This window comes from Ranitomeya imitator, chromosome 7 (genome assembly GCF_032444005.1).
Source record: "Ranitomeya imitator isolate aRanImi1 chromosome 7, aRanImi1.pri, whole genome shotgun sequence".
Lineage (NCBI taxonomy): Eukaryota > Metazoa > Chordata > Amphibia > Anura > Dendrobatidae > Ranitomeya > Ranitomeya imitator.
Window position 1 is genome coordinate 3,624,208 of NC_091288.1, and position 25,423 is coordinate 3,649,630.

Consider the following 25,423-nt stretch of genomic DNA (forward strand, 5'->3'; position numbering starts at 1 on the left):
AGCGCCCCTCCTGTATGTGTCAGTGTGGCCCCTATAGTGAGCGCCTCTCCTGTATGTGTCAGTGTGGCCCCTATAGTGAGCGCCCCTCCTGTATGTGTCAGTGTGGCCCCTATAGTGAGCGCCCCTCCTGTATGTGTCAGTGTGGCCCCTATAGTGTCTGCCCCTCCTGTATGTGTCAGTGTGGCCCCTATAGTGAGCGCCTCTCCTGTATATGTCAGTGTGGCCCCTATAGTGAGTGCCTCTCCTGTATGTGTCAGTGTGGCCCCTATAGTGTTTGCCCCTCCTGTATGTGTCTGTGTGGCCCTTATAGTGAGCGCCCCTCCTGTATGTGTCAGTGTGGCCCCTATAGTGAGCGCCTCTCCTGTATGTGTCAGTGTGGCCCCTATAGTGTTTGCCCCTCCTGTATGTGTCTGTGTGGCCCCTATAGTGAGCGCCCCTCCTGTATGTGTCAGTGTGGTTCCTATAGTGAGCGCCTCTCCTGTATGTGTCAGTGTGGCCCCTATAGTGAGCGCCCCTCCTGTATGTGTCAGTGTGGCCCCTATAGTGAGCGCCCCTCCTGTATGTGTCATTGTGGCCCCTATAGTGAGCGCCCCTCCTGTATGTGTCAGTGTGGCCCCTATAGTGAGCGCCCCTCCTGTATGTGTCATTGTGGCCCCTATAGTAAGCGCCTCTCCTGTATGTGTCAGTGTGGCCCCTATAGTGAGCGCCTCTCCTGTATGTGTCAGTGTGGCCCCTATAGTGAGCGCCTCTCCTGTATGTGTCAGTGTGGTCCCTATAGTGAGCGCCTCTCCTGCATGTGTAAGTGTGGCCCCTATAGTGAGCGCCTCTCCTGTATGTGTCAGTGTGGCCCCTATAGTGAGCGCCTCTCCTGTATGTGTCAGTGTGGCCCCTATAGTGAGCGCCCCTCCTGTATGTGTCAGTGTGGCCCCTATAGTGAGCGCCTCTCCTGTATGTGTCAGTGTGGCCCCTATAGTGAGCTCCCCTCCTGTTTGTGTCAGTGTGGCCCCTATAGTGAGCGCCTCTCCTGTATGTGTCAGTGTGGCCCCTATAGTGTCTGCCCCTCCTGTATGTGTCAGTGTGGCCCCTATAGTGAGCGCCTCTCCTGTATGTGTCAGTGTGGCCCCTATAGTGTTTGCCCCTCCTGTATGTGTCTGTGTGGCCCTTATAGTGAGCGCCCCTCCTGTATGTGTCAGTGTGGCCCCTATAGTGAGCGCCTTTCCTGTATGTGTCAGTGTGGCCCCTATAGTGAGCGCCCCTCCTGTATGTGTCAGTGTGGCCCCTATAGTGAGCGCCCCTCCTGTATGTGTCAGTGTGGCCCCTATAGTGTCTGCCCCTCCTGTATGTGTCAGTGTGGCCCCTATAGTGAGCGCCTCTCCTGTATATGTCAGTGTGGCCCCTATAGTGAGTGCCTCTCCTGTATGTGTCAGTGTGGCCTCTATAGTGTTTGCCCCTCCTGTATGTGTCTGTGTGGCCCTTATAGTGAGCGCCCCTCCTGTATGTGTCAGTGTGGCCCCTATAGTGAGCGCCTCTCCTGTATGTGTCAGTGTGGCCCCTATAGTGTTTGCCCCTCCTGTATGTGTCTGTGTGGCCCCTATAGTGAGCGCCCCTCCTGTATGTGTCAGTGTGGCCCCTATAGTGAGCGCCTCTCCTGTATGTGTCAGTGTGGCCCCTATAGTGAGCGCCCCTCCTGTATGTGTCAGTGTGGCCCCTATAGTGAGCGCCCCTCCTGTATGTGTCAGTGTGGCCCCTATAGTGAGCGCCCCTCCTGTATGTGTCAGTGTGGCCCCTATAGTGAGCGCCCCTCCTGTATGTGTCATTGTGGCCCCTATAGTGAGCGCCTCTCCTGTATGTGTCAGTGTGGCCCCTATAGTGAGCGCCTCTCCTGTATGTGTCAGTGTGGCCCCTATAGTGAGCGCCTCTCCTGTATGTGTCAGTGTGGTCCCTATAGTGAGCGCCTCTCCTGCATGTGTAAGTGTGGCCCCTATAGTGAGCGCCTCTCCTGTATGTGTCAGTGTGGCCCCTATAGTGAGCGCCTCTCCTGTATGTGTCAGTGTGGCCCCTATAGTGAGCGCCTCTCCTGTATGTGTCAGTGTGGCCCCTATAGTGAGCGCCCCTCCTGTATGTGTCAGTGTGGCCCCTATAGTGAGCGCCTCTCCTGTATGTGTCAGTGTGGCCCCTATAGTGAGCTCCCCTCCTGTTTGTGTCAGTGTGGCCCCTATAGTGAGCGCCCCTCCTGTATGAGTCAGTGTGGCCCCTATAGTGAGCGCCCCTCCTGTATGTGTCAGTGTGGCCCCTATAGTGTCTGCCCCTCCTGTATGTGTCAGTGTGGCCCCTATAGTGAGCGCCTCTCCTGTATATGTCAGTGTGGCCCCTATAGTGTTTGCCCCTCCTGTATGTGTCTGTGTGGCCCTTATAGTGAGCGCCCCTCCTGTATGTGTCAGTGTGGCCCCTATAGTGAGCGCCTCTCCTGTATGTGTCAGTGTGGCCCCTATAGTGTTTGCCCCTCCTGTATGTGTCTGTGTGGCCCTTATAGTGAGCGCCCCTCCTGTATGTGTCAGTGTGGCCCCTATAGTGAGCGCCTCTCCTGTATGTGTCAGTGTGGCCCCTATAGTGAGCGCCCCTCCTGTATGTGTCAGTGTGGCCCCTATAGTGAGCGCCCCTCCTGTATGTGTCATTGTGGCCCCTATAGTGAGCTCCCCTCCTGTATGTGTCAGTGTGGCCCCTATAGTGAGCGCCTCTCCTGTATGTGTCATTGTGGCCCTTATAGTGAGCGCCCCTCCTGTATGTGTCAGTGTGGCCCCTATAGTGAGCGCCTCTCCTGTATGTGTCAGTGTGGCCCCTATAGTGTCTGCCCCTCCTGTATGTGTCAGTGTGGCCCCTATAGTGAGCGCCTCTCCTGTATGTGTCAGTGTGGCCCCTATAGTGTCTGCCCCTCCTGTATGTGTCAGTGTGGCCCCTATAGTGAGCGCCTCTCCTGTATGTGTCAGTGTGGCCCCTATAGTGTTTGCCCCTCCTGTATGTGTCTGTGTGGCCCCTATAGTGAGCGCCCCTCCTGTATGTGTCAGTGTGGCCCCTATAGTGAGCGCCTCTCCTGTATGTGTCAGTGTGGCCCCTATAGTGAGCGCCCCTCCTGTATGTGTCAGTGTGGCCCCTATAGTGAGCGCCCCTCCTGTATGTGTCATTGTGGCCCCTATAGTGAGCTCCCCTCCTGTATGTGTCAGTGTGGCCCCTATAGTGAGCGCCTCTCCTGTATGTGTCATTGTGGCCCTTATAGTGAGCGCCCCTCCTGTATGTGTCAGTGTGGCCCCTATAGTGAGCGCCTCTCCTGTATGTGTCAGTGTGGCCCCTATAGTGTCTGCCCCTCCTGTATGTGTCAGTGTGGCCCCTATAGTGAGCGCCTCTCCTGTATGTGTCAGTGTGGCCCCTATAGTGTCTGCCCCTCCTGTATGTGTCAGTGTGGCCCCTATAGTGAGCGCCTCTCCTGTATGTGTCAGTGTGGCCCCTATAGTGTTTGCCCCTCCTGTATGTGTCTGTGTGGCCCTTATAGTGAGCGCCCCTCCTGTATGTGTCAGTGTGGCCCCTATAGTGAGCGCCTCTCCTGTATGTGTCAGTGTGGCCCCTATAGTGAGCGCCCCTCCTGTATGTGTCAGTGTGGCCCCTATAGTGAGCGCCCCTCCTGTATGTGTCAGTGTGGCCCCTATAGTGTCTGCCCCTCCTGTATGTGTCAGTGTGGGCCCTATAGTGAGTGCCTCTCCTGTATGTGTCAGTGTGGCCCCTATAGTGTTTGCCCCTCCTGTATGTGTCTGTGTGGCCCTTATAGTGAGCGCCCCTCCTGTATGTGTCAGTGTGGCCCCTATAGTGAGCGCCTCTCCTGTATGTGTCAGTGTGGCCCCTATAGTGTTTGCCCCTCCTGTATGTGTCTGTGTGGCCCCTATAGTGAGCGCCCCTCCTGTATGTGTCAGTGTGGCCCCTATAGTGAGCGCCTTTCCTGTATGTGTCAGTGTGGCCCCTATAGTGAGCGCCCCTCCTGTATGTGTCAGTGTGGCCCCTATAGTGAGCGCCCCTCCTGTATGTGTCATTGTGGCCCCTATAGTGAGCTCCCCTCCTGTATGTGTCAGTGTGGCCCCTATAGTGAGCGCCCCTCCTGTATGTGTCAGTGTGGCCCCTATAGTGAGCGCCCCTCCTGTATGTGTCAGTGTGGCCCCTATAGTGAGCGCCCCTCCTGTATGTGTCATTGTGGCCCCTATAGTGAGCGCCCCTCCTGTATGTGTCAGTGTGGCCCCTATAGTGAGCGCCCCTCCTGTATGTGTCATTGTGGCCCCTATAGTAAGCGCCTCTCCTGTATGTGTCAGTGTGGCCCCTATAGTGAGCGCCTCTCCTGTATGTGTCAGTGTGGCCCCTATAGTGAGCGCCTCTCCTGTATGTGTCAGTGTGGTCCCTATAGTGAGCGCCTCTCCTGCATGTGTAAGTGTGGCCCCTATAGTGAGCGCCTCTCCTGTATGTGTCAGTGTGGCCCCTATAGTGAGCGCCTCTCCTGTATGTGTCAGTGTGGCCCCTATAGTGAGCGCCTCTCCTGTATGTGTCAGTGTAGCCCCTATAGTGAGCTCCCCTCCTGTTTGTGTCAGTGTGGCCCCTATAGTGAGCGCCCCTCCTGTATGAGTCAGTGTGGCCCCTATAGTGAGCGCCCCTCCTGTATGTGTCAGTGTGGCCCCTATAGTGTCTGCCCCTCCTGTATGTGTCAGTGTGGCCCCTATAGTGAGCGCCTCTCCTGTATATGTCAGTGTGGCCCCTATAGTGAGTGCCTCTCCTGTATGTGTCAGTGTGGCCCCTATAGTGTTTGCCCCTCCTGTATGTGTCTGTGTGGCCCTTATAGTGAGCGCCCCTCCTGTATGTGTCAGTGTGGCCCCTATAGTGAGCGCCTCTCCTGTATGTGTCAGTGTGGCCCCTATAGTGTTTGCCCCTCCTGTATGTGTCTGTGTGGCCCCTATAGTGAGCGCCCCTCCTGTATGTGTCAGTGTGGCCCCTATAGTGAGCGCCTCTCCTGTATGTGTCAGTGTGGCCCCTATAGTGAGCGCCCCTCCTGTATGTGTCAGTGTGGCCCCTATAGTGAGCGCCCCTCCTGTATGTGTCATTGTGGCCCCTATAGTGAGCTCCCCTCCTGTATGTGTCTGTGTGGCCCCTATAGTGAGCGCCTCTCCTGTATGTGTCAGTGTGGTCCCTATAGTGAGCGCCTCTCCTGCATGTGTAAGTGTGGCCCCTATAGTGAGCGCCTCTCCTGTATGTGTCTGTGTGGCCCTTATAGTGAGCGCCCCTCCTGTATGTGTCAGTGTGGCCCCTATAGTGAGCGCCTCTCCTGTATGTGTCAGTGTGGCCCCTATAGTGTTTGCCCCTCCTGTATGTGTCTGTGTGGCCCCTATAGTGAGCGCCCCTCCTGTATGTGTCAGTGTGGCCCCTATAGTGAGCGCCTCTCCTGTATGTGTCAGTTTGGCCCCTATAGTGAGCGCCCCTCCTGTATGTGTCAGTGTGGCCCCTATAGTGAGCGCCCCTCCTGTATGTGTCAGTGTGGCCCCTATAGTGAGCGCCCCTCCTGTATGTGTCAGTGTGGCCCCTATAGTGAGCGCCCCTCCTGTATGTGTCATTGTGGCCCCTATAGTGAGCGCCCCTCCTGTATGTGTCAGTGTGGCCCCTATAGTGAGCGCCCCTCCTGTATGTGTCATTGTGGCCCCTATAGTAAGCGCCTCTCCTGTATGTGTCAGTGTGCCCCCTATAGTGAGCGCCTCTCCTGTATGTGTCAGTGTGGCCCCTATAGTGAGCGCCTCTCCTGTATGTGTCAGTGTGGTCCCTATAGTGAGCGCCTCTCCTGCATGTGTAAGTGTGGCCCCTATAGTGAGCGCCTCTCCTGTATGTGTCAGTGTGGCCCCTATAGTGAGCGCCTCTCCTGTATGTGTCAGTGTGGCCCCTATAGTGAGCGCCTCTCCTGTATGTGTCAGTGTGGCCCCTATAGTGAGCGCCCCTCCTGTATGTGTCAGTGTGGCCCCTATAGTGAGCGCCTCTCCTGTATGTGTCAGTGTGGCCCCTATAGTGAGCGCCTCTCCTGTATGTGTCAGTGTGGCCCCTATAGTGAGCTCCCCTCCTGTTTGTGTCAGTGTGGCCCCTATAGTGAGCGCCCCTCCTGTATGAGTCAGTGTGGCCCCTATAGTGAGCGCCCCTCCTGTATGTGTCAGTGTGGCCCCTATAGTGTCTGCCCCTCCTGTATGTGTCAGTGTGGCCCCTATAGTGAGCGCCTCTCCTGTATATGTCAGTGTGGCCCCTATAGTGAGTGCCTCTCCTGTATGTGTCAGTGTGGCCCCTATAGTGTTTGCCCCTCCTGTATGTGTCTGTGTGGCCCTTATAGTGAGCGCCCCTCCTGTATGTGTCAGTGTGGCCCCTATAGTGAGCGCCTCTCCTGTATGTGTCAGTGTGGCCCCTATAGTGTTTGCCCCTCCTGTATGTGTCTGTGTGGCCCCTATAGTGAGCGCCCCTCCTGTATGTGTCAGTGTGGCCCCTATAGTGAGCGCCTCTCCTGTATGTGTCAGTGTGGCCCCTATAGTGAGCGCCCCTCCTGTATGTGTCAGTATGGCCCCTATAGTGAGCGCCCCTCCTGTATGTGTCATTGTGGCCCCTATAGTGAGCTCCCCTCCTGTATGTGTCAGTGTGGCCCCTATAGTGAGCGCCTCTCCTGTATGTGTCATTGTGGCCCTTATAGTGAGCGCCCCTCTTGTATGTGTCAGTGTGGCCCCTATAGTGAGCGCCTCTCCTGTATGTGTCAGTGTGGCCCCTATAGTGTCTTCCCCTCCTGTATGTGTCAGGGTGGCCCCTATAGTGAGCGCCTCTCCTGTATGTGTCAGTGTGGCCCCTATAGTGTCTGCCCCTCCTGTATGTGTCAGTGTGGCCCCTATAGTGAGCGCCACTCCTGTATGTGTCAGTGTGGCCCCTATAGTGTTTGCCCCTCCTGTATGTGTCTGTGTGGCCCTTATAGTGAGCGCCCCTCCTGTATGTGTCAGTGTGGCCCCTATAGTGAGCGCCTCTCCTGTATGTGTCAGTGTGGCCCCTATAGTGAGCGCCCCTCCTGTATGTGTCAGTGTGGCCCCTATAGTGAGCGCCCCTCCTGTATGTGTCAGTGTGGCCCCTATAGTGTCTGCCCCTCCTGTATGTGTCAGTGTGGCCCCTATAGTGAGTGCCTCTCCTGTATGTGTCAGTGTGGCCCCTATAGTGTTTGCCCCTCCTGTATGTGTCTGTGTGGCCCTTATAGTGAGCGCCCCTCCTGTATGTGTCAGTGTGGCCCCTATAGTGAGCGCCTCTCCTGTATGTCTCAGTGTGGCCCCTATAGTGTTTGCCCCTCCTGTATGTGTCTGTGTGGCCCCTATAGTGAGCGCCCCTCCTGTATGTGTCAGTGTGGCCCCTATAGTGAGCGCCTCTCCTGTATGTGTCAGTGTGGCCCCTATAGTGAGCGCCCCTCCTGTATGTGTCAGTGTGGCCCCTATAGTGAGCGCCCCTCCTGTATGTGTCATTGTGGCCCCTATAGTGAGCTCCCCTCCTGTATGTGTCAGTGTGGCCCCTATAGTGAGCGCCCCTCCTGTATGTGTCAGTGTGGCCCCTATAGTGAGCGCCCCTCCTGTATGTGTCAGTGTGGCCCCTATAGTGAGCGCCCCTCCTGTATGTGTCATTGTGGCCCCTATAGTGAGCGCCCCTCCTGTATGTGTCAGTGTGGCCCCTATAGTGAGCGCCCCTCCTGTATGTGTCATTGTGGCCCCTATAGTGAGCGCTTCTCCTGTATGTGTCAGTGTGGCCCCTATAGTGAGCGCCTCTCCTGTATGTGTCAGTGTGGCCCCTATAGTGAGCGCCTCTCCTGTATGTGTCAGTGTGGTCCCTATAGTGAGCGCCTCTCCTGCATGTGTAAGTGTGGCCCCTATAGTGAGCGCCTCTCCTGTATGTGTCAGTGTGGCCCCTATAGTGAGCGCATCTCCTGTATGTGTCAGTGTGGCCCCTATAGTGAGCGCCTCTCCTGTATGTGTCAGTGTGGCCCCTATAGTGAGCGCCCCTCCTGTATGTGTCAGTGTGGCCCCTATAGTGAGCGCCTCTCCCGTATGTGTCAGTGTGGCCCCTATAGTGAGCTCCCCTCCTGTTTGTGTCAGTGTGGCCCCTATAGTGAGCGCCCCTCCTGTATGAGTCAGTTTGGCCCCTATAGTGAGCGCCCCTCCTGTATGTGTCAGTGTGGCCCCTATAGTGTCTGCCCCTCCTGTATGTGTCAGTGTGGCCCCTATAGTGAGCGCCTCTCCTGTATATGTCAGTGTGGCCCCTATAGTGAGTGCCTCTCCTGTATGTGTCAGTGTGGCCCCTATAGTGTTTGCCCCTCCTGTATGTGTCTGTGTGGCCCTTATAGTGAGCGCCCCTCCTGTATGTGTCAGTGTGGCCCCTATAGTGAGCGCCTCTCCTGTATGTGTCAGTGTGGCCCCTATAGTGTTTGCCCCTCCTGTATGTGTCTGTGTGGCCCCTATAGTGAGCGCCCCTCCTGTATGTGTCAGTGTGGCCCCTATAGTGAGCGCCTCTCCTGTATGTGTCAGTGTGGCCCCTATAGTGAGCGCCCCTCCTGTATGTGTCAGTGTGGCCCCTATATTGAGCGCCCCTCCTGTATGTGTCATTGTGGCCCCTATAGTGAGCTCCCCTCCTGTATGTGTCAGTGTGGCCCCTATAGTGAGCGCCTCTCCTGTATGTGTCAGTGTGGCCCCTATAGTGAGCGCCTCTCCTGTATGTGTCAGTGTGGCCCCTATAGTGAGCGCCTCTCCTGTATGTGTCAGTGTGGTCCCTATAGTGAGCGCCTCTCCTGCATGTGTAAGTGTGGCCCCTATAGTGAGCGCCTCTCCTGTATGTGTCAGTGTGGCCCCTATAGTGAGCGCCTCTCCTGTATGTGTCAGTGTGGCCCCTATAGTGAGCGCCTCTCCTGTATGTGTCAGTGTGGCCCCTATAGTGAGCGCCCCTCCTGTATGTGTCAGTGTGGCCCCTATAGTGAGCGCCTCTCCTGTATGTGTCAGTGTGGCCCCTATAGTGAGCTCCCCTCCTGTTTGTGTCAGTGTGGCCCCTATAGTGAGCGCCCCTCCTGTATGTGTCAGTGTGGCCCCTATAATGAGCGCCTCTCCTGTATGTGTCAGTGTGGCCCCAATAGTGAGCGCCCCTCCTGTATGTGTCAGTGTGGCCCCTATAGTGTCCGCCCCCTGTATGTGTCAGTGTGGCCCCTATAGTGTGCACCCCTCCTGCATGTGTCAGTGTGGCCCCTATAGTGAGTGCCTCTCCTGTATGTGTCAGTGTGGCCCCTATAGTGTCTGCCCCTCCTGTATGTGTCAGTGTGGCCCCTATAGTGAGCGCCTCTCCTGTATGTGTCATTGTGGCCCTTATAGTGAGCGCCCCTCCTGTATGTGTCAGTGTGGCCCCTATAGTGTCTGCCCCTCCTGTATGTGTCAGTGTGGCCCCTATAGTGAGCGCCTCTCCTGTATGTGTCAGTGTGGCCCCTATAGTGTCTGCCCCTCCTGTATGTGTCAGTGTGGCCCCTATAGTGAGCGCCTCTCCTGTATGTGTCAGTGTGGCCCCTATAGTGAGCGCCTCTCCTGTATGTGTCATTGTGGCCCCTATTGTGAGCTCCCCTCCTGTATGTGTCAGTGTGGCCCCTATAGTGAGCTCCCCTCCTGTATGTGTCAGTGTGGCCCCTATAGTGAGCGCCTCTCCTGTATGTGTCAGTGTGGTCCCTATAGTGAGCGCCTCTCCTGTATGTGTCAGTGTGGCCCTTATAGTGAGCGCCCCTCCTGTATGTGTCAGTGTGGCCCCTATAGTGTCTGACCCTCCTGTATGTGTCAGTGTGGCCCCTATAGTGAGCGCCTCTCCTGTATGTGTCAGTGTGGCCCCTATAGTGTCTGCCCCTCCTGTATGTGTCAGTGTGGCCCCTATAGTGAGCGCCTCTCCTGTATGTGTCAGTGTGGCCCCTATAGTGAGCGCCTCTCCTGTATGTGTCAGTGTGGCCCCTATAGTGAGCGCCTCTCCTGTATGTGTCAGTGTGGCCCCTATAGTGAGCGCCCCTCCTGTATGTGTCAGTGTGGCCCCTATAGTGAGCGCCTCTCCTGTATGTGTCAGTGTGGCCCCTATAGTGAGCTCCCCTCCTGTTTGTGTCAGTGTGGCCCCTATAGTGAGCGCCCCTCCTGTATGTGTCAGTGTGGCCCCTATAATGAGCGCCTCTCCTGTATGTGTCAGTGTGGCCCCTATAGTGAGCGCCCCTCCTGTATGTGTCAGTGTGGCCCCTATAGTGTCCGCCCCCTGTATGTGTCAGTGTGGCCCCTATAGTGTGCACCCCTCCTGCATGTGTCAGTGTGGCCCCTATAGTGAGTGCCTCTCCTGTATGTGTCAGTGTGGCCCCTATAGTGTCTGCCCCTCCTGTATGTGTCAGTGTGGCCCCTATAGTGAGCGCCTCTCCTGTATGTGTCATTGTGGCCCTTATAGTGAGCGCCCCTCCTGTATGTGTCAGTGTGGCCCCTATAGTGTCTGTCCCTCCTGTATGTGTCAGTGTGGCCCCTATAGTGAGCGCCTCTCCTGTATGTGTCAGTGTGGCCCCTATAGTGTCTGCCCCTCCTGTATGTGTCAGTGTGGCCCCTATAGTGAGCGCCTCTCCTGTATGTGTCAGTGTGGCCCCTATAGTGAGCGCCTCTCCTGTATGTGTCATTGTGGCCCCTATTGTGAGCTCCCCTCCTGTATGTGTCAGCGTGGCCCCTATAGTTACACACTGAACGGGAAACCACTGGGTAAATCTGACAGGGAGAAGGACTTGGGGATCCTAGTTAATGATAAACTTACCTGGAGCAGCCAGTGCCAGGCAGCAGCTGCCAAGGCAAACAGGATCATGGGGTGCATTAAAAGAGGTCTGGATACACATGATGAGAGCATTATACTGCCTCTGTACAAATCCCTAGTTAGACCGCACATGGAGTACTGTGTCCAGTTTTGGGCACCGGTGCTCAGGAAGGATATAATGGAACTAGAGAGAGTACAAAGGAGGGCAACAAAATTAATAAAGGGGATGGGAGAACTACAATACCCAGATAGATTAGCGAAATTAGGATTATTTAGTCTAGAAAAAAGACGACTGAGGGGCGATCTAATAACCATGTATAAGTATATAAGGGGACAATACAAATATCTCGCTGAGGATCTGTTTATACCAAGGAAGGTGACGGGCACAAGGGGGCATTCTTTGCGTCTGGAGGAGAGAAGGTTTTTCCACCAACATAGAAGAGGATTCTTTACTGTTAGGGCAGTGAGAATCTGGAATTGCTTGCCTGAGGAGGTGGTGATGGCAAACTCAGTCGAGGGGTTCAAGAGAGGCCTGGATGTCTTCCTGGAGCAGAACAATATTGTATCATACAATTATTAGGTTCTGTAGAAGGACGTAGATCTGGGTATTTATTATGATGGAATATAGGCTGAACTGGATGGACAAATGTCTTTTTTCGGCCTTACTAACTATGTTACTATGTTACTATGTTATAGTGAGCTCCCCTCCTGTATGTGTCAGTGTGGCCCCTATAGTGAGCGCCTCTCCTGTATGTGTCAGTGTGGCCCCTATAGTGAGCGCCTCTCCTGTATGTGTCAGTGTGGCCCCTATAGTGAGCGCCTCTCCTGTATGTGTCAGTGTGGCCCCTATAGTGAGCGCCCCTCCTGTATGTGTCAGTGTGGCCCCTATAATGAGCGCCTCTCCTGTATGTGTCAGTGTGGCCCCTATAGTGAGCGCCCCTCCTGTATGTGTCAGTGTGGCCCCTATAGTGTCCGCCCCCTGTATGTGTCAGTGTGGCCCCTATAGTGTGCACCCCTCCTGCATGTGTCAGTGTGGCCCCTATAGTGAGTGCCTCTCCTGTATGTGTCAGTGTGGCCCCTATAGTGTCTGCCCCTCCTGTATGTGTCAGTGTGGCCCCTATAGTGAGCGCCTCTCCTGTATGTGTCATTGTGGCCCTTATAGTGAGCGCCCCTCCTGTATGTGTCAGTGTGGCCCCTATAGTGTCTGTCCCTCCTGTATGTGTCAGTGTGGCCCCTATAGTGAGCGCCTCTCCTGTATGTGTCAGTGTGGCCCCTATAGTGTCTGCCCCTCCTGTATGTGTCAGTGTGGCCCCTATAGTGAGCGCCTCTCCTGTATGTGTCATTGTGGCCCCTATTGTGAGCTCCCCTCCTGTATGTGTCAGCGTGGCCCCTATAGTGAGCTCCCCTCCTGTATGTGTCAGTGTGGCCCCTATAGTGAGCGCCTCTCCTGTATGTGTCAGTGTGGCCCCTATAGTGAGCGCCTCTCCTGTATGTGTCATTGTGGCCCCTATTGTGAGCTCCCCTCCTGTATGTGTCAGCGTGGCCCCTATAGTGAGCTCCCCTCCTGTATGTGTCAGTGTGGCCCCTATAGTGAGCGCCTCTCCTGTATATGTCAGTGTGGCCCCTATAGTGAGCGCCTCTCCTGTATATGTCAGTGTGGCCCCTATAGTGAGCGCCTCTCCTGTATGTGTCAGTGTGGCCCCTATAGTGAGAGCCTCTCCTGCATGTGTCAGTGTTGCCCCTATAGTGAGCGCCTCTCCTGCATGTGTCAGTGTGGCCCCTATAGTGAGCGCCTCTCCTGTATGTGTCAGTGTGGCCCCTATAGTGAGCGCCTCTCCTGCATGTGTCAGTGTGGCCCTTATAGTGAGCGCCTCTCCTGTATGTGTCAGTGTGGCCCCTATAGTGAGCGCCTCTCCTGTATGTGTCAGTGTGGCCCCTATAGTGAGTGCCTCTCCTGCATGTGTCAGTGTGGCCCCTATAGTGTGCACCCCTCCTGTATGTGTCAGTGTGGCCCCTATAGTGAGCGCCTCTCCTGTATGTGTCATTATGGCCCTTATAGTGAGCGCCCCTCCTGTATGTGTCAGTGTGGCCCCTATAGTGAGCGCCCCTCCTATATGTGTCAGTGTGGCCCCTATAGTGTCTGCCCCTCCTGTATGTGTCAGTGTGGCCCCTATAGTGAGCGCCTCTCCTGTATGTGTCAGTGTGGCCCCTATAGTGTCTGCCCCTCCTGTATGTGTCAGTGTGGCCCCTATCGTAAGTGCCTCTCCTGTATGTGTCAGTGTGGCCCTTATAGTGAGCGCCCCTCCTGTATGTGTCAGTGTGGCCCCTATAGTGAGCGCCTCTCCTGTATGTGTCAGTGTGGCCCCTATAGTGAGTGCCTCTCCTGTATGTGTCAGTGTGGCCCCTATAGTGTCTGCCCCTCCTGTATGTGTCAGTGTGGCCCCTATAGTGAGCGCCTCTCCTGTATGTGTCAGTGTGGCCCCTATAGTGTCTGCCCCTCCTGTATGTGTCAGTGTGGCCCCTATAGTGAGTGCCTCTCCTGTATGTGTCAGTGTGGCCCCTATAGTGTCTGCCCCTCCTGTATGCTTCAGTGTGGCCCCTATAGTAAGCGCCTCTCCTGTATGTGTCAGTGTGGCCCCTATAGTAAGCGCCTCTCCTGTATGTGTCAGTGTGGCCCCTATAGTGTCTGCCCCTCCTATATGTATCAGTGTGGCCCCTATAGTAAGCGCCCCTCCTGTATGTGTCAGTGTGGCCCCTATAGTAAGTGCCTCTCCTGTATGTGTCAGTGTGGCCCCTATAGTAAGTGCCTCTCCTGTATGTGTCAGTGTGGCCCCTATAGTGAGCGCCCCTCCTATATGTATCAGTGTGGCCCCTATAGTAAGCGCCCCTCCTGTATGTGTCAGTGTGGCCCCTATAGTAAGTGCCTCTCCTGTATGTGTCAGTGTGGCCCCTATAGTGTCTGCCCCTCCTGTATGTGTCAGTGTGGCCCCTATAGTGAGCGCCTCTCCTGTATGTGTCAGTGTGGCCCCTATAGTGTGCACCCCTCCTGTATGTGTCAGTGTGGCCCCTATAGTGAGCGCCCCTCCTATATGTATCAGTGTGGCCCCTATAGTAAGCGCCCCTCCTGTATGTGTCAGTGTGGCCCCTATAGTAAGTGCCTCTCCTGTATGTGTCAGTGTGGCCCCTATAGTGTCTGCCCCTCCTGTATGTGTCAGTGTGGCCCCTATAGTGAGCGCCTCTCCTGTATGTGTCAGTGTGGCCCCTATAGTGTGCACCCCTCCTGTATGTGTCAGTGTGGCCCCTATAGTGTGCACCCCTCCTGTATGTGTCAGTGTGGCCCCTATAGTAAGCGCCTCTCCTGTATGTGTCAGTGTGGCCCCTATAGTGTCTGCCCCTCCTGTATGTGTCAGTGTGGCCCCTATAGTGAGCGCCTCTCCTGTATGTGTCAGTGTGGCCCCTATAGTGTCTGCCCCTCCTGTATGTGTCAGTGTGGCCCCTATAGTGAGCGCCTCTCCTGTATGTGTCAGTGTGGCCCTTATAGTGAGCGCCTCTCCTGCATGTTTCAGTGTGGCCCCTATAGTGAGCGCCTCTCCTGTATGTGTCAGTGTGGCCCTTATAGTGAGTGCCTCTCCTGTATGTGTCAGTGTGGACCCTATGGTGAGCGCCTCTCCTGTATGTGTCAGTGTGGCCCCTATAGTGAGCGCCTCTCCTGTATGTGTCAGTGTGGCCCCTATAGTGAGCGTCTCTCCTGTATATGTCAGTGTGGCCCCTATAGTGAGCGCCTCTCCTGTATGTGTCATTGTGGCCCCTATAGTGAGTGCCTCTCCTGCATGTGTCAGTGTGGCCCCTATAGTGAGCGCCTCTCCTGTATATGTCATTGTGGCCCTTATAGTGAGTGCCCCTCCTGTATGTGTCAGTGTGGCCCCTATAGTGAGCGCCTTTCCTGTATGTGTCAGTGTGGCCCCTATAGTGAGCGCCCCTCCTGTATGTATCAGTGTGTCCCTTATAGTGAGCGCCTCTCCTGTATGTGTCAGTGTGGCCCCTATAGTGTCTGCCTCTCCTGTATGTGTCTGTGTGGCCCCTATAGTGTCTGCCCCTCCTGTATGTGTCAGTGTGGCCCCTATAGTGTCTGCCCCTCCTGTATGTGTCAGTGTGGCCCCTATAGTGAGTGCCTCTCCTGTATGTGTCAGTGTGGCCCCTATAGTGAGCGCCCCTGCTGTATGTGTCAGTGTGGCCCCTATAGTGAGCGCCTCTCCTGTATGTGTCAGTGTGGCCCCTATAGTGTCTGCCCCTCCTGTATGTGTCAGTGTGGCCCCTATAGTGAGCGCCTCTTCTGTATATGTCATTGTGGCCCTTATAGTAAGTGCCTCTCCTGTATATGTCATTGTGGCCCTTATAGTGAGCGCCTCTCCTGTATGTGTCAGTGTGGCCCCTATAGTGTCTGCCCCTCCTGTATGTGTCAGTGTGGCCCCTATAGTGAGCGCCTTTCCTGTATGTGTCAGTGTGGCCCCTATAGTGAGCGCCTCTTCTGTATATGTCAGTGTGGCCCCTATAGTGAGCGCCTCTTCTGTATGTGTCAGTGTGGCCCCTATAGTGAGCGCCCCTCCTGTATGTGTCAGTGTGGCCCCTATAGTGAGCGCCCCTCCTGTATGTGTCAGTGTGGCCCCTATAGTGTCTGCCTCTCCTGTATGTGTCAGTGTGGCCCCTATAGTGAGCGCCTCTCCTGTATGGGTCATTATGGCCCTTATAGTGAGCGCCTCTCCTGTATATGTCAGTGTGGCCCCTATAGTGAGCGCCTCTTCTGTATGTGTCAGTGTGGCCCCTATAGTAAGCGCCTCTCCTGTATGTGTCAGTGTAGCCCCTATAGTGAGCGCCTCTCCTGTATGTGTCAGTGTGGCCCTTATAGTGAGCGCCCCTGTTGTATGTGTCAGTGTGGCCCCTATAGTGAGCGCCTCTCCTGTATGTGTCAGTGTGGCCCCTATAGTGAGCGCCCCTCCTGTATGTGTCAGTGTGGCCCCAATAGTGAGCGCCCCTCCTGTATGTGTCAGTGTGGCCCCTATAGTGAGCGCCCCTCCTGTATGTGTCAGTGTGGCCCCTATAGTGAGCGCCTCTCCTGTATGTGTCAGTGTGGACCCTATAGTGAGCGCCCCTCCTGTATGTGTCAGTGTGGCCCCTATAGTGAGCGCCCCTCCTGTATGTGTCAGTGTGGCCCCTATAGTGAGCGCCTCTCCTGTATGTGTCAGTGTGGCCCCTATAGTGAGCGCCTCTCCTGTATGTGTCAGTGTGGCCCCTATAGTGAGTGCCTCTCCTGCATGTGTCAGTGTGGCCCCTATAGTGAGCGCCCCTCCTGTTTGTGTCAGTGTGGCCCCTATAGTGAGCGCCTCTCCTGTATGTGTCAGTGTGGCCCTTATAGTGAGTGCCTCTTCTGTATGTGTCTGCGGCCCTTATAGTGAGCGCCCCTCCTGCATGTGTCAGTGTGGCCCCTATAGTGAGCGCCCCTCCTGTATGTGTCAGTGTGGCCCCTATAGTGAGCGCCTCTCCTGTATGTGTCAGTGTGGCCCCTATAGTGGGCGCCTCTCCTGCATGTGTAAGTGTGGCCCCTATAGTGAGCGCCTCTCCTGTATGTGTCAGTGTGGCCCCTATAGTGAGCGCCTCTCCTGTATGTGTCAGTGTGGCCCCTATAGTGAGCGCCTCTCCTGTATGTGTCAGTGTGGCCCCTATAGTGAGCGCCTCTCCTGTATGTGTCAGTGTGGCGCCTATAGTGTCTGCCCCTCCTGTATGTGTCAGTGTGGCGCCTATAGTGTCTGCCCCTCCTGTATGTGTCAGTGTGGCCCCTATAGTGTCTGCCCCTCCTCTATGTGTCAGTGTGGCCCCTATAGTGAGCGCCTCTCCTGTGTCAGTGTGGCCCCTATAGTGTGCGCCCCGTACACCCGGTGACTCTCTCCTCTCCGCATAGGATCGCTTTGCACCCGGTTTGACTCTTACAGTCGATGTTCAGTTTGTTGCTGATGAATGGAGATATTACTATGATTGTATCCGCATCCACGGCAAGGTAAGAAGATGATACGTGTATAGTGTGCGTATACTGTGTACACAGGGCGTATATATAGTGTGTATATAGTGCGTACATAGAGCGTGTATATAGTGGGTATAGTGTATGTATATAGGGCGTATATATAGTGTTTATATAGTGTATATAGTGTGTGTATATAGAGCGTTATAGTGTGTGTATAGTGTGTATATAGAACGTATATATAGTGTGTATATGGAGCGTATATAGTGTATATATAGTGCATATATATAGTGTACATAGAGCGTGTGTGTGTATATATATATATATAGAGAGAGAGTATATAGTGTGTGTATATAGAGCGTATATATAGTGTGTATAGTGTATATATAGTCTGTACATAGTTTGTACATAGTGCATATGTATAGTGTGTACATAGAGTGTAGATATAGTGTGTATATAGTGCGTATATAGAGTGAGTACATAGAGCGCATATATAGTGTGAGCATAGAGAGTATATATAGAGCGTATATAGAGTGTGTACATAGAGCATATATAGTGTGTATGTAGAGTGTATATAGTGTGTATATATAGTGCATATATAGAATGTATATGGTGTGTATATATAGAGTGTATATAGTGCGTATATAGTCTGTATATAGAGAATGTAAATAGTTTTTATATAGTGTGTATTTAGTGTGTATATAGAGCATATATACACTGCTCAAAAAAACAAAGGGAACACTAAAATCCCACATCCTAGATGTCACTGAATGAAATATTCCCGTTGTAAATCTCTATTCATTACATAGTGGAATGCACTGAGAACAATAAAACCTAACTATTATCAACGTAAATCACAACTAATATCCCACGGAGGTCTGGAGTTGGAATGATGCTCAAAATCAAAGTGGAAAATGAAGTTACAGGCTGATCCAACTTCAGTGGAAATGCCTCAAGACAAGGAAATGATGCTCAGTAGTGTGTGTGGCCTCCACGTGCCTGTATGACTTCCCTACAACACCTGGGCATGCTCCTGATGAGGTGACGGATGGTCTCCTGAGGGATCTCCTCCCAGACCTGGACTGAAGCATCCGCCAACTCCTGGACAGTGTGTGGTGCAACGTGACGTTGGTGGATGGAGCGAGACATGATGTCCCAGATGTGTTCAATCGGATTCAGGTCTGGGGAACGGGTGGCTTCAATGCCTTCATCTTGCAGGAACTGCTGACACATTTCAGCTACATGAGGTCTGGCATTGTCCTGCATTAGGAGGAACCCAGGGCCAACCGCACCAGCATATGGTCTCATAAGGGGTCTGAGGGTCTCATCTCAATACCTAATGGCAGTCAGGCTACCTCTGGTGAGCACATGCAGGGCTGTATGGCCCTCCAAAGAAATGCCACCCCACACCATTACTGACCCACTGCCAAACCGGTCATGCTGAAGGATGTTGCAGGCAGCAGATCGCTCTCCACGGCGTCTCCAGACTCTGTCACGCCTGTCACATGTGTTCAGTGTGAACCTGCTTTCATCTGTGAAGACCACAGGGCACCAGTGGTGAATTTGCCAATCCTGATGTTCTGTGGCAAATGCCAAACGTCCTGCACACGGTGTTGGGCTGTGAGCACAACCCCCATCTGTGTATGTCGGTCACTCAGACCTTCCTCATGGAGTTGGTTTCTAACCGTTTGTGCAGACACATGCACATGTGTGGCCTGCTGGAGGTCATTTTGCAGGGCTCTGGCAGTGCTCCTCCTGCTCCTCCTTGCACAAAGGCTAAGGTAGCGGTCCTGCTGCTGGGTTGTTGCCCTCCTACGGCCCCCTCCACGTCTCCTGGTGTACTGGCCTGTCTCCTGGTAGCCCCTGCAGCCTCTGGACCCTACACTGATAGACACTGTAACAGGGTCTACTGTGCTGTAGTACCTCTTTCAGCACCCTCCGTGTTTCAGGAGGTCCACTCTGCTTTTGCTGGATTCTGAATGAAGGACGCTGGCTGTAATTCCTTGATTCCGTGAGAGCATATAAAAGCTGACTGCTACTCCACGTATTTCCAGTCTAAAAGAACACACTTTATTCACAGCACACATAATATATAACACAGATACACAGGGCAGGCCAATAGAAAAAACAGGCCAGACATACATTACAATAGCCGCAGGGGGCCGGAGCCTGCTGATATTTACTGTGAGAATTACAAAGGTGGGGGGAGGACAGAAGGGGGATATCGTGTCCTCCTCCCAGGGGCGCAGCCTGTGGACTGATGCATTTCACATGGAACCTATTATGCATAATATATACTGCATAACATATTCTTGGTGCTGGGGGTTCTGTAACACGGCTCCCCTTTTCAGCGACGCGATCGGCATACACAGTCTGATCCTTAACGGATCAGTTTGGGAATGACTAAAGTTTATGGGGTTGGTACAAGTTCCATTTGTCGACTTAGTCCATCGGCGTTACCGTTTTGTTTGCCGGGTCTGTAGTGGATGGTGAAGTCCAGAGGTTGTAGGGCTAAACTCCACCGCAGTAATCTGGTGTTGTCTCCGGAGACCCGATTAAGCCAGACTAGGGGATTATGTCCGTTAGGAGGGAAAACTGTCGTCCATACAAATATGGTTGTAACGTTTTGAGTGCCCATACTATTGCCAGGCACTCCTTCTCGATGGCCACATAGCTCACTTCACGGGGCAGTAGTTTCCGACTCAGGTAAGCTACCGGGTGTTCTTGGCCGTCCGGCCCGACTTGGCTTAGTACTGCCCCCAATCCAAACATAGAAGCGTCTGTGTGAACAAGGAAACGTTCAGTTGGATCGGGTGCGGCCAATACAGGGGTATTGGTGAGGGCGTCCTTTAGCTGGCGGAAGGCTTCCTCACACTCTGGGGTCCAGGTTACCTGGCGGGGTTGGTTCTTACGGGTCAGATCAGTGAGGGGCTTGGCCACGCTGCTGTAATTGGGAACGAATTTCCTGTAATACCCCGCTGTCCCTAGAAACGCCATGACCTGGGTTTTAGTGCGTGGGGTGGGCCATTTGGCTATGGCCTCAATCTTGGCTGGTTCTGGTCTCTGTTTCCCACTTCCCAACCAATGCCCTAAATACTGAACCTCTGCTTTGCCCACGTGACACTTGCTTGGGTTCAGGGTGCTTCCGGCCTTGTGGATCCTGTCCAATACTGTCTCTAGGTGATTTAGATACTCTTCCCATGTCGCGCTGTAGATGGCGATGTCGTCCAGGTAGGCACAAGCATAGTCCTGGAGACCATCCAGAAGCCGGTCAGCCAGCCTCTGGAAGGTCGCCCGGGAAGTCTTCATCTCAAATGGCATAACTCGAAACTGGAATAAGCCAAACGGGGTGACAAATGCCAACTTGGGAATAGCATCAGGACTAAGGGGAATCTGCCAGTAGCTTTTGCATAGATTGATGGTGGTCAAATACTTTGCCCCTGCCAGCCGGTCTAACAAGTCATCCACACGCGGCATGGGATACGCATCCGTCACTGTTTTCTCATTGAGCTTACGATAGTCTACACAAAACCGTATAGTCCCATCCTTCTTGGGCACTAACACTACGGTGGATGCCCAGGGACTATCTGACTCTTCAATGACCCCTAAACGCAACATCTCTTGTCGCATCCCTTCTCGTACAGACTCAGGTGTTGTCGCAGGGGGGTCTGATCCTGGGTCTCAACCTTGTGTTGTGCCAGGTGAGTGTACCCGGGTTTCCCCGAAAACATCCTCTGTCGCTGCCTCAACAACTCCTCCGACTGCTGTCTCTCCCGGGGGCCTAAGTCTTCACCCAAGTGTACCTGGTCCCATGTTTTAGACTGAGTCCTTTCTCCTAAGACATCCGGCAAGGGAAGTCCGGCTAAATCCTCTGCTTCAGGTGCACAGATGGCCACTACCTCTTCAGGGCGCTCCCGGTAGGGCTTCAGCATATTCACGTGGAACATGCGGATAACCCTGGGGTCGTCACAATCGGCGACATTATAGGTGGTGTCGGCTATTTTCCCCACTACCTGGTAGGGCCCCTGCCATGCAGCTTGGAACTTGTTCTGCCTAGTGGGCTCTAACACCAGGACCTTCTGCCCTATTTCCAAGGTGCGCTCTCTGGTCCATCGATCGTACCATACGCGCTGGCGCCGCTGGGCCACCTGCATGTTCCCACGTACAGCCTGGGTCAGCTCCTGTAGGCGGTCCCGGAATTCCAGCACATAGGGTACAATAGGTACCCCTTCTATGATGCCCTCCCCTTCCCAGTGTTCTAGCACTAAGTCTAGGGGTCCCCTTACCCGTCTCCCGTATACCAGTTCGAATGGGGAGAACCCCGTGGATTCTTGGGGCACCTCTCGATAGGCAATCAGGAGGTGAGGCAAGAATTTCTCCCAGTCCCTGTAGGTCCTGGTAAAAGTCCCAATGAGTTGTTTTAACGTCCCGTTAAAGCGTTCACACAACCCTTTGGTTTGCGGGTGGTACGGGGCGCTACTAATGGACTTTACGCCGCACAGCTTCCACAGTTGGTTGGTCACCTCTGCTGTAAACTGGGTACCCTGGTCTGAGATAATCTCCCGGGGAAATCCAACCTGTGAGAAAACCTGGAGCAGGGCAGCTGCCACCATCTCTGCCAGTATGTTAGGTAACGCAACCGCCTCTGGATACCATGTGGCATAATCTACCACTGTCAATATATACCTTTTCCCTGACGGACTGGGTATGGCTAACGGCCCTATCAGATCGACCGCTACTCGGCTAAATGATTCCTCCACAATGGGGAGGGGGCGTAATTTGGCCTTGCATCGATCTCCCCTCTTGCCAATGCGCTGGCAACTGTCACAGGTCTGGCAGTATTGACGAACATCATAGGTTACCCCCGGCCAAAAGAAGTTTTGTGTCAGACGATGCCTGGTGCGACTGACGCCGAAGTGCCCAGCCAAGGGTATGTCATGAGAGATTCACAGTAACTCCTGCCTATACTTCTTGGGAACTACCAGCTGTCGTTTTATAGTGGGGCTCGTCCCTGTGTGGTGCTGCTCTGTGATCCGGTAGAGGAGTCCCTGCTTCCATATAAACTGTTCCCCTTCCAGTACCCCTCTCCCCTCCTGTGCCTTCCCACGATATCCCTCCAATGAAGGATCCTCAAGTAACTCCCTCTTAAATTCATCTGGGGTGGCCCAAGAAATGTGTCTTGCTATGGGAATACGTGTAGGGCTGGGATGTCTTACCTGGGCCTCCTCTGAGTGTGATTCCGCCTCCGCAGCTCGAGCTTGTCTCCGGATGGTCACAGGATATGTCTCAGCCAGAGGGGCAACCTAGAAGGCAGACAACATGGGCCCCAAGTCATTTCCCAGCAAGACGTTCGTAGGCAAATCCTCCATCAAGCCGACCTCAACAAGGCCATCCCCAACTCCCCAGGCAGTGGGTAGTCGATGTATGGCTCCCCCTGCTACACGGACTGCCACTGTCCGGTCCGTCTTCTCTTGGTCCCGGACGAGATTAGGCTTCACAAGGGTCAAAGTTGCTCCGGAATCTCTTAGTCCCTGCATGTGTTTCCCATTAACCCACACGACCTGTCGATGCTGTTGTCGATTATTTGCCTGGGCTGCCTGTACGGGTTCTACTTCATGCAGCACTTCCTCCATCTCTTCCACCCCTTGGTTAGTCGTAGCCACCAATGCCGGGTCAGCTTCGCCTTGGTAGCAGGGTACAGCGGCCCGGCGGAAGGTAGCTGTTCCCGCCTTTGGCCACTGGGTATGCTGAGTCCGGTTGGGACATTGTCTTTGCAGGTGGCCCAGCTGACGGCAGGTGTGGCATCGCGCCCCAGGGGAACTGTGATAGGGCGGGTTTCTATCTGGTCCCCCTACAATCTTCGGTGTTTTGGGGCCCTCCAGGTCCATGGGCGGACCCCTAGTGGCCATCTTTGATCCGGACAATTGAGGCCTCCTGGCGTCATGATGTTCATCGGCCAGACGAGCGGCTTCCTTGAGTCATTGGCCGCCTGTCCCGAAGCCATTCCTGTGTCTCGGGGTTTAGTCCATTAAAGAATCGTTCTAACAAGAAGAGCTGGAGGACGTCGTCCTTAGTGGTTGCTTGGCTCCCTTGTACCCACTGTAGCAGTGACCGCCGTAATTTACAGGCCCATTCAGCGTGGGTATCGGTTACTCGTTTTATAAGTCCGCGGAACTTTTGGCGGTATGCCTCTGGTGTCAGCGCATACCGGGCCAAGATCACGTCTTTGATCCGCTCATAGTCCATACAGTCCTCACCAGGTACCGTGCGATAGGCGTCCGCTGCCCAGCCTGTCAGCTTGCTGGCCAGAATAAAACCCGTTCCTCCAGCTTCACTTGATGAAGGGCACACTGCCGCTCAAAGTCCTGCAGAAAGCCATCAATGTCTTCCTCTGCCTCCCCCAACTGTCGGAAGGCATTATACTGGATCTTTTTGTGGCTTAATGTTGAAGGTACCTGGGCGGAGACCAGAGCTCCCCCTGCTCGCTGACTCTCCTCTCTCCGCTCTGCCATCTCCATCTTGGCCAGCTCCACTTTGGTCCGTTCTGCCATCTCCATCTTGGCTAGCTCTATCCTGGTCCGCTCGGCCATCCTTTCCTTCAGATCAGTACGCACATCAGCCATCACCTCTCGTATGATCTCTACTGCAGGGTTTGGGCCATAGAACGCCAGTCTGTTCTTTACCTCCCTCTGGAATTCAGTCTCCTCCACGTTCACATTTCACATTGGGGGCGCTGCACTGTCGTGTTCCATGATGGCTGCTATCAAATCCGCTTTTGTTTTGTTGCTTGCGATTAACCCTCGGGCTTCCACCAGATCTTTTAATGTAGTCCTCTTTAACTTCTGGTAGTTGTCTTCCATTCATTCCTTTCCTCCCGTAGAAGGGGTATCACATCCCGCTGTCTGCCACCAGTGTAACGGGGTCTACTGTGCTGTAGTACCTCTTTCAGCACCCTTCGTGTTTCAGGAGGTCCACTCTGCTTTGGCTGGATTCTGAATGAAGGACGCTGGCTGGAATTCCTTGATTCCGTGAGAGCATATAAAAGCTGACTGCTACTCCACGTATTTCCAGTCTAAAAGAACACACTTTATTCACAGCACACAGAATATATAACACAGATACACAGGGCAGGCCAATAGGAAAAACAGGCCAGACATACATTACAATAGCCGCAGGGGGCCGGAGCCTGCTGATATTTACTGTGAGAATTACAAAGGTGGGGGAAGGACAGAAGGGGGATATCGTGTCCTCTCTGCCCAGGGGCGCAGCCTGTGGACTGATGCATTTCACATGGAACCTATTATACAGTACATAATATATACTGCATAACATATTCTTGGTGCTGGGGGTTCTGTAACAGACACGGTAAACCTTCTTGCCACAGCCCGCATTGATGTGCCATCCTGGATGAGCTGCACTACTTCAGCCACTTGTGTGGGCTGTAGAGTCCGTCTCATGCTACCACGAGTGTGAAAGCACAACCAACATTCAGAAGTGACCAAAACATCAGCCAGAAAGCATTGGTACTGAGATGTGGTCTGTGGTGCCCACCTGCAGAACCGCTCCTTTAGTGAGGGTGTCTTGATAATGGCCAATAATTTCCATCTGTTGTCTATTCCATTTGCACAACAGCATGTGAAATTGATTGTCAATCAGCGTTGCCTCCTGTGGACAGTTTGATTTCACAGAAGTTTGATTTACTTTGAGATATATTCTGTTGTTTAAGTGTTCCCTTTATTTTTTGAGCATTGCATATAGAGAGTATATAGTCTGTATATACAACCCCTGGTAAAAATTATGGAATCACCGGCCTTGGAGGATGTTCATTCAGTTGTTTAATTTTGAAGAAAAAAAAGCAGATCACAGACGTGGCACAAAACTAAAGTCATTTCCAATGACAACTTTCCGGGTTTAAGAAACACTAAAACAAATCAAGATCAAAACATGTGGGAGTCAGTGATGGTTACTTTTTATAACCAAGCATAGGGGAGAAATTATGGAGTCACTCAATTCTGAGGAAAAAATTATGGAATCATGAAAAACAAACAAACCCTCCAACACGTCACTAGTATTTTGTTGCACCACCTCTGGCTTTTCTCACAGCTTCCAGTCTCAGGCCTGGACTTAATGAGGTATCCAGAGAATATAATGGGCACACTGTATAGTTCAATGAGAGAGGTGCTGGCTGGACATCCAACGTCAAATATACAAAAAAACAGCCGCACTCAAGTCTTGATTTCAATGTAGAAAGTTTTTTTGTTTTTATTCAAGTGCACAGGCACCACCAAATAATATTTAAAGAGAAAAGCAAGTGATTGCGGACAACAAGGTAACATTTCGACCAGGCACGGTCTTTCTCAAAACCTCACTTAAGTAAGAGGAGTGGTAAGGAAGAGAAGGTATCAGCAGAGAGTCCTCAAGGACAGTTCCAAGTAGAATTCAGGAGTAAGATGTCCGGATCATTGGTGGTGCTCCCTCTGCACAGTCTGCCCTATAGATGAGGCCCCCACAATCTGCTCTATAGATTGGGCCCCCCAC

The 25,423-nt window shown here is 53.4% G+C and overlaps 1 protein-coding gene across 1 annotated transcript in view; it reads left to right on the forward strand.

The window, feature by feature from the left end:
• CFAP221 (cilia and flagella associated protein 221) overlaps positions 1-25,423 on the forward strand; it is a 204,972-nt gene that overhangs the window by 18,132 nt on the left and 161,417 nt on the right. The window contains exon 5 of the mRNA XM_069732565.1: positions 16,829-16,924. Within this exon, the coding sequence (XP_069588666.1) occupies positions 16,829-16,924 (96 nt within the window). The remainder of the gene's footprint in view (positions 1-16,828; positions 16,925-25,423) is intronic.